We start from the raw sequence: 8,388 nt of genomic DNA, 5'->3' as shown, positions 1-8,388 counted from the left end.
TGTTCCTTTGTATGGAACCTATAATCCACAATAGTTTTCCTCCTGGCAGCATATTGGTCAGCCTTCCTCCACTGTCTCAGTCCTGCATCCTTCCTGATCCTCATGTCCTCTGCAACAGGATGTGCATCATTATGGTCTGGGATCTTTGGCTTTAGCTTCCTTAGCACTTGGGCTTCAGCTTCCTCTTCTTCAGCTTCAGGCACTTGGGCCTTGTTCTTTTCCTCAGCAGGTATGTTCCTGGTACTCCTCTTGGGTGCAGTCTTGGGAACTGGAGCAGCAGCTTTGGGAGCAGATTTGGGCTTAGCAGCAGCCCCTGACTTAATAGCATCTCCCATGAGCTTCTGTTCCTTAGGTGCTGGAGCAGCATCCTCTTCCTCCTCATCAGATCTCACCATCGAAGATTTTCCAAGAACTTTGGCTGTTGTTCTTTCCCTCTTCTTCTTGTCCTCACCAGCTGCCTCTTCTTCAGATTCAATGGTGAACTTCATAGTTCCACCCATGGCAACTTTCCTTGGCTTGGATGTAGGCACTCTCCTAGCTGGTGCCTTTCTGTTCATGCCTGGCCTAGTTGATGCAGTAGTGCCAAACTCTTTCTTCACCACCTTCTTCTTGAAAGTGACCTCATCCTCAGCTGCAACATAGTCATCATCCTCTGAATCAGAAGTTCTCTTCTTCCTTGTTCTAGTAGCTTCCTTGGGCAAGTTACTAGGTGTGCTCCTGCTGCCCTCATCATAGCTGTTGGAGGGACTAGTGCCCTCACTCAACCGCTCTTGTTGTTCAGACCTGTTCTGGCTGTCACTCTGGTCAGACATCTTGCAGGCAAACTGTCAGCAAACCCTGTGAATAGGTTGTAGATGAGGTAGAGTAGATGAGCATCACAAAGAACAGAGGTTTTGCAAAACAAATTGAGTCAAAAAGCTTAGTTTTAGTTCTCTACAGAAGTGATCTCGGAGCTACCGAATTGACAAACTCGGTGATACCGAAGCAACACTTGGAACCTAAACTAGTGAACTCGGTTGGACCGAGTCACAGTTTGGTGGCACCGAGATTGCTAGGGTTTCACAGAATCTTGAACTCGGTCACACCGATTTGCACGTTTAGGTTTGACCGAAAAGCGCATGTGCAATGGCCTAAGCCGAATCGGTGAGACCTATTCTACGACTCGGTCGGTCCGAGATGAGTTCTGTGGAGAGCTAACCCTAAAATTTTCGAGAATCAATCTAGACCTAAGGAAGTTTTAGCTAGATAGATTAATCTCATTCGTGGCAAGAACCATGGCATTGTCCTTGTGCTAGGAATCGGAGTGAAAATGATAGCACAAGGGGTTGAACATGTACCCTAGAATGGCGAGTGTTCGCTACGGCGGTGACGGTGGAGCAGAATCTGTCGACGGCGGCAGAATCCAACGGCGGGAGGTCGTTGGCGATGAGGAGACGATTCGGAGACCCAAGGGGGGGCAGAGCAGGACACGCACGGGCTGAGAGGATTTGAAGTAATTTCCAAAATATCACCCGTGGGTAAGGATGGCAATGGATCGGGTTCGGCCCGGGTTGAACAAAATCAAATCCATATCCGAATCCATGAGGTTATTCTTTGCCCATCCACGAAAAAAACCACGGGCAAAAAATTGTGTCCATGTCCAAACCCGATGGATATCCATATCCAATGGATACCCATCGGGTCCTACCAAAACACGTATACATAATACCTTGAAAATCACATAACATGGCACAACATTCACATACAGACTCAAATTCTCACAAAATGACATCTGAGAAGGGCACCACATGAAATAATCGTTCAGATTCTCATAGAATGACATATTAGAACATCAAATAAGCATAAGTAGAAAATTCTCAGCCTTAGTTCCTCACAGAATGACATAGGATGATAGGGATATCCCAACATAATTTTTTTAGTCTTAATTTCTTACAAAATAGCATAGAAATAGCCCAACAGAATTTATCAGCCTTAGTTTCCTACAGCCAGGAGACATAAGTATATCATAATTCTGGTTATAAGTGAAGCAAGGCATTCTTCTAGGCATCATCTTCTTTCTTCACCGCATGACCGATTAAGCTTCAGTTATGATAGACTCGGACTCATCCTTCATGTGAACATATCATAAGAACAATAATTAAAATCATGGAAATAAACAACCAAATATTGTATCATGTAAAATCAACTATAATGAGTGGAATACATTAGCATAGTTTCTTCATCATCATCAAGAACACTTTGAAATGTCGCAAAGAGAGTGGAGTTGCTATCCCTTGATGCAAGATTTAAGTAATGAAGGAACACTCAGTAAAAAAACTAACTATTGTGTAATATAAATTAATTGAATGATTGCAATTTGAGAGGATTATTTACCTATCATGTCAGCACGGGACCAAGATTGCATGCACATGAGTGCTTCAGCCATACTTGGCACAAGTCGGCTATGATGTGAACTAAGTAGCCTGCCACTAGTACTAAACGCTGATTCTGATGCCACCGATGCCACAGGGATAGGCAGTATATCATGAGCAATCTTTTGCAAAGTAGGATACTTTGCACCTGCAACTTTCCACCAATTTATGATGTCCATATCTTTGTCTGGTACTCTCTTGATGGTTTGCTCTTCCAAGTACAAGTCTAATTCTGTCCGAACTTGAGAAGCACAAATCGTAGGTTTTGAGGACATATATTGATCAAAGATGTTCATTACATCATCAACTCCATCAACTTCTGCGACATCAGTGTCCATAGCCTCCGATGTAGCCACAACTTCAACATCTTCTCGATATTGCTCCAACAGATTAGCCATTAACTTCCTTACTTCATCAACTTTAACATCTGCATATTCAATTCCATAGAGAGAACCAAACAGAGCTTGCAACATATGAAGTTTGTACCTTGGATCAAGAACAGTTGCAACAGACATAAGTCCATGTACATCTTTCCTATATTTGTCAAATTTCTGTTTCATTTCCTCAGACATCTTTTGTACAACCTTATTCTCACCGGTAGACCATTTTTTTATTGCCAGCTGAATACCACAAATTTTGGGACAGAACAAATTTGCAGTAACATATTTAGTGCCTGAAAATGCCTCAGTGACATCATAGAAAACCTTGAGCCTATCACAAAGTTCCTTAGCAATCTTCCAATCATCTTTGGTTGGACATCAGCTAAATAGTTTCTCATGAGCCTTCAGCTTTTCAAAAATATCTATATATATTCTAATGCAATGCTTAGCATTATGTAGGTTGAGTTCCATCTGGTTTTACAGTCAAGAAGAAACCTTCTCTTGTATTCAATGTTTAGAGTTCATGCCATTTTTTCAAATTTCTCATGCCTCTTAGGAGTAGCAGACCAATATGCAACACTATCACGAACCCGTTCTATACTCTTCTCCATGACATCCATACCATCTTTCACAATCCAATTAAGTATATGTGCAGCACAACGCATATGCAAGTACTTACCCTCCAATATAAGAGAACTAGAATCCAGCATATCTGGCAAATATTACATTGCTTTATCATTTGACCTGCAATTGTCCAGAGTCACTGTCGATATCTTTCCCTCAAGATTCCACTCAACAAGGGACTTTTACAGTGCTTTACATATGACTTCGGCATTATGTGGGCAAGGCACATAAACAAACCTAAGACATAAGGAAAGTAAACATTTGAGATTACAATGATTAGTAAATTAATCAAGAATTTCAGATTTATAAGGATTTGAAAAAGAACATATTCTTACCTCAAAATAATACTCTTTAGTTTCCAAAACTCATCGATGAAATGTGGAGTGACTACCATGTAACCTCTTTTCTGATGTCCAGCGGTCCACATGTCCATGGTGATGGCAACTCGATTTCTAAAATTTGCCAAATACTTCACAATCTTATCCTTCTTAGCTGCATACATACCCAGAATTTCTTTTCTAATATTATTCCTTGAGACCATTTTAAACATTGGTTGTAATGTGGAACAAAATTTCCGAAAACCTGAATGATCGACCATAGATAGTGGGTACTCATGAACACATATCATTAGTGCAATCTCTTTTCTAGAAACATCTTGATCAAACACAATGTTCTCCAAATTGCCTTTCCCCTCATCAACCTTTGACAACCTTACTTTTTGTTGCTTTGGACCAATTGGTGCATGCCTAGCACCACAAGAGCTCATGTGACTCAGCAAGTGTCAAGTGCCACTGGTACCTTTTTCTATAAAAAGTTTATGGCAATACATGCACGCAGCTTTCGGTTCCCCATTAATAATTTTATTTTCAAAATTTCCTTCCCACACAATTGATGTGAGCTTTCTTTTATTACCAACTCTAACAGATCCATCACCACCATGACGTTGTGATGCTCTCACAGTAGTAGCTTGAGTTGGGGAAGTAGCTAGGTTAACATTCCCAGTGATAGCCCTAGCACCACCTTGTGCTCCATGAGAATCCATTGCGCTATAAAATGAAAAAAAGGCATTTGTTTCAGTTAATGTGAAACTAGGTACATACTGTCTGAACTGTATAAATGTGGTACCTATATTACAATTTTACAACCAAAATGACTAATAACTAAAGTGACGGACTGTCAGATCCTTTCTTCAGCACATGACATGGAGAAAGTTGAGTACAAGCTTTAATTGAAACAAATCTCTTGTCTAAACTGTACAATTTCGATTCCTAAATTGCAATTTTTACAACCAAAAAAACTATAATTAAAGTGAAAGCCCGTGAGCCCTTCTATTTACCAGATGACATGGAATAAGTTGAGCACATGACATTGACCAAGTTGAGCAAATGAATCTTAATCAGTCGGATTCTAACTTTATACTAATCATTCACAATCCACTTGATAGAAATTCAGAAATAAACTGACATATTTTGTAAAAATGAATTACTGTACTAATTAACAGTCATATCCATAGATTGGGTCATGTGTACAGAAGTGGAATCTGACTTGAATTGACCGCCAGAAGTATCATATTCTCCTGTTCTCTGATTTGTAGTCAGATTTCACTTTTTAGTCAGATTTTGTAGTCTAACCTGACTGAAATTGACCACTACAGATCAGTAATGCAGTAAAGTCTGATTTTTCTCTTGTAATGAACTAAAAAATAGAAATTGACCACTAGTCCACTACAAATCTCTTGTTCTCTACTCTAATTACTACTACAAACTCATGAACAAGCACGTCATGCACATCCACGCACAAGTAGTAGATGTACACGAGCAGGAACAAAAGGTTTACCCTAACGGTTGGTTGTTTGGCGTAGTCATCGCCTCCACGACGTGGTCCTGCTCCTCGTCGTGGTCTGCGCCCGCCTTGCTGCGCCTCTGTGCCGCCATACTCCTGGTCGTGCGCGCTGCCGCATGCTGCATCGTCGTGCTCCACCTCGCTCTCGCGCGTACAAACTGGTGGTTTGTTGTGTGCTTGGGAAAGCTGAGATGGAGGAGTCGGGGGGATCTGTGGAGATGGAGCTGGCCAGCCACCTGCCCGTGGAGTTGGCTGCTGCAGTGCGGCACCACATGTGGATGGCGGCACCGGCTATATCTAGGTCCGTAGGAGTAGGAGTCAAGGAGATGAGAAGATCCTTAATGAATATTGACGAGTCGTTTGCCGAGGAGATGAGAATGGGAAGGAGCAGTGGAGTAATTACTCGGTGGGGATTAGGAAATTTTTGTTGATTTTTTTATTATAATAAATAATAGCAGACAGGGTATACGCTTAAGGGTCGGGTTTGGATATATCCATGGGTATAAAATTATACCCATGCCCTATCCATGATTAATCGGGTCGGGTTCGGGCGTTGTCCATGGGTATAAAATTGTATCCAAACCCTGTCCATTCAGGTCGGGTTTCCATGGGTATCCATATCCATGGATAAAATTGTCATTCTTACCCATGGGTATTTATATCCCGACCCTGTCAGTGTGACCGAGAGGAACAACTCGGTGGCACCGAGATTGCAAAATCGCGAGCGGTTGCTGCAACTCGGTGTGACTGAAGTGTTCAAATCGGTTGCACCGAGATGAAAACCTAGATCAGCTTAGTGAACTTGGTTTGACCGAAATGGATTTCTCGGTCAGACCGAAATGCACGAAGAGGTTTTGGAAGTTTAAGTCTATGACGAATCGGGGACTCCGAGTGCTCCTCACATAGAGTGGTTCGAATCTGACTTGATCAAACTTTGTGATGTAGCATGAAAAGAGTTTGAGACGAGAAAAGCATAGATAGCTAGAGAAGGTTCTTAGGCATTCTTGTCCATCCACTTGGCAAAAGAAAAGGAGGCAAACAAACAAAACAACAAGTGGATGTCCTCAATGAATAAATTATGCACACGACATGCTCACACAATAAGATGGCAAATGAAATTTGTGGCAAAGTATGCACAACCAATTCTAGCATCTATCAAACAGTTGGCGATGACTAGGTCATCTATATATGAGTATATTGACTTAGGAGTCAAATGAGAACATTTGATCATAGGTCATACTCATCGTTTAAGCACAAGTGGGGTTACCACTTTTACATAAAGCATTGTTGTGTTCACACCATTTGAGTTGCTTTAGCTCAATTCTTTAGAGTAAAGCTCCCCCTAGATGTGAGATGCCCCCTAAGAGGGATGAACTAATCTTGGGTTTTGTCGATGATGACTTCATGTAGGTGTTGAAGATGTGGATGCTCAATGTTGTTGTAGATCATTTGGAGCAATCCATTGGAGTGAGTTGCACTTTCAATACCTACACGGGTTAGTCCCACAAGGAACAAACAAGGATATCCATAGACATAGAGTGATGCACACACAAGATGATGTCCATGAAAGCATTAGGTTACCTTGTCACTTGTCTTACCAACAAGAGGATTTGTGACTCCTTGAACTAGTGCAAGATGTGGAAGTTGATTGCACTTCTCCTTGCCAAAATGATGTGAGTGAAGATTGTTGGCGGAGTCACCCTCAAGAACTCTCTAGTCCTTCTTCTTTGGGATCCACATCATCTTGATGGGAATCCTTGGGGTTTTAGTGGAACTTGATGAAGTAGAACTTGATGTAGTCTTGGGAACCCACTTGACCAAGGCCTTGGGAGCTTCTTCAAATGCATCAATCTCCTCTTGAAGCTTGTCCTTGTCTTTTTGCTTGTGGTCTTGTGGTGGAAGATCATCTTGAGCTTGTGTCCCTTGGAAAGAGGTAGGATCATACTTCTCTCGTTGGGGGACAAACTTCGTCTTGGGGTATTGACTTCTTCCCACTCAACTCCATTGGCATTGAACTTTCGTTCAAAACCAACACCTTGATTCTTCCGGTGCCTTCCTTGCTTGCGTACAATTTCCTCAAATTGCTTGCTTCCGGCAAGGTTCTTGTACACACCTTTCTCTATGATTCCCTTCAATAAGCTATTTTCTTTCTCAAGTAAAACTTGGCTAAGAGAATCATTAGTGGAATCAAGAGAACTACTAGAAGCAACAACATTGGATTTAGCATGATTATTGTTACTACTAGAAGAAGAATATTTCTTACTCTTGTTACTAGACTTGACTTGTGGCATGTAAGTAGATAAGAGTAAACGCTTGGCAATGTAAGAAGAACTTTTCTTGCAAAGACCATCATTGATTGCCTTTAAAAACTCATGCTCTTGCTTAAGGTTGAGCTTTTCAAAGTGTAACTTCTCATGAGTCTTTAAAAGTTCTCGATGATCTTCCAAGGTAGTTTCATGAGCTAACTTAAGAGTGTTTAGTTCTTTAGTTAGGCTCTCAATCTTCTCCTTATCATTGTCATTCATTTTATCTTGATTAGCATGATTAATTGATGTTTCATCATAGTATTCATCACTAGAGTTGTCAACAAGTAAATCATCATCACCTAACAAGTCATCTTCATCACCATTGAAATCAACATACTCGGTGTGTGATACCTTTGGGCCTTTAGACATGAAGCATCTTCCAATTTCTTCATTTGGTGAGTCAAATATGTCGTAGGCGTTAGTTGACACAAGTGCTAGACCGGCAACACCTTCATCTTGAGTATATTCGGAGTCGGAGTGATAGCTTCTCTCGGAGTGATCCGCATACCCATTCACCAACATGAGCTTGATGTCTTCGCTTTGTGTAGCTCTTTGATGATTTATCCTTCCTTTTTGAATCCTTGCTTCTCCAGGAGGTTCTTCATTCATCATGATCATCTCTACTCCTTCTCTCTCTTGGTGGTGATTCTTCTCTTCTACTTCTTATTTTGGGTGAATCTTCTCTCCTTTTGTAAGGAGCCATACACTCGTTGGAATAGTGTCCGGGTCTTCCACAATTGTAGCAATTATGTTCACGACTCGAAGATCTTTTGTCATTGTAGGACCTTGACTTGGAACTTCTTTCCTTGCTTCTACTCTTGTAGA

The 8,388-nt window shown here is 41.3% G+C and overlaps 1 protein-coding gene across 2 annotated transcripts; it reads right to left on the bottom strand.

Moving 5' to 3' along the window:
- Nucleotides 1-1,614: 1,614 nt before the first annotated feature.
- Nucleotides 1,615-5,592, bottom strand: LOC123041145 (zinc finger BED domain-containing protein RICESLEEPER 2). 2 transcript variants are annotated; one of them, XR_006418382.1, is made up of 4 exons: nt 5,252-5,592; nt 3,751-4,461; nt 2,374-3,652; nt 1,615-2,107 (listed from the first exon to the last, which is right to left on the bottom strand). XR_006418382.1 is itself a non-coding variant. In XM_044463841.1 (2 exons), exons 1-2 carry the CDS (start codon nt 2,981-2,983, stop codon nt 2,103-2,105), a joined length of 615 nt encoding a protein of 204 aa, XP_044319776.1. In that variant the 5' UTR covers nt 2,984-3,165; the 3' UTR covers nt 1,618-2,102. The 2 variants fall into 2 exon arrangements, 1 of the variants encoding a protein (XP_044319776.1); XM_044463841.1 differs by lacking the exons at nt 3,751-4,461; nt 5,252-5,592 and having other exon boundaries at nt 1,618-2,107; nt 2,374-3,165.
- Between the last annotated feature and the right edge of the window lie 2,796 nt (nt 5,593-8,388).

The sequence above is a fragment of the Triticum aestivum genome, chromosome 2B (genome assembly GCF_018294505.1).
Source record: "Triticum aestivum cultivar Chinese Spring chromosome 2B, IWGSC CS RefSeq v2.1, whole genome shotgun sequence".
NCBI lineage: Eukaryota > Viridiplantae > Streptophyta > Magnoliopsida > Poales > Poaceae > Triticum > Triticum aestivum.
The sequence above is the reverse complement of the archived record's forward strand: the minus strand, read 5'-3'. Positions and strand labels throughout refer to the sequence as shown.

Coding starts and splice junctions, on each gene's coding strand:
- LOC123041145 (XM_044463841.1), bottom strand. CDS start 2,983: ATGTCTGAGGAAATGAAACAGAAATTTGACAAATATAGGAAAGATGTA.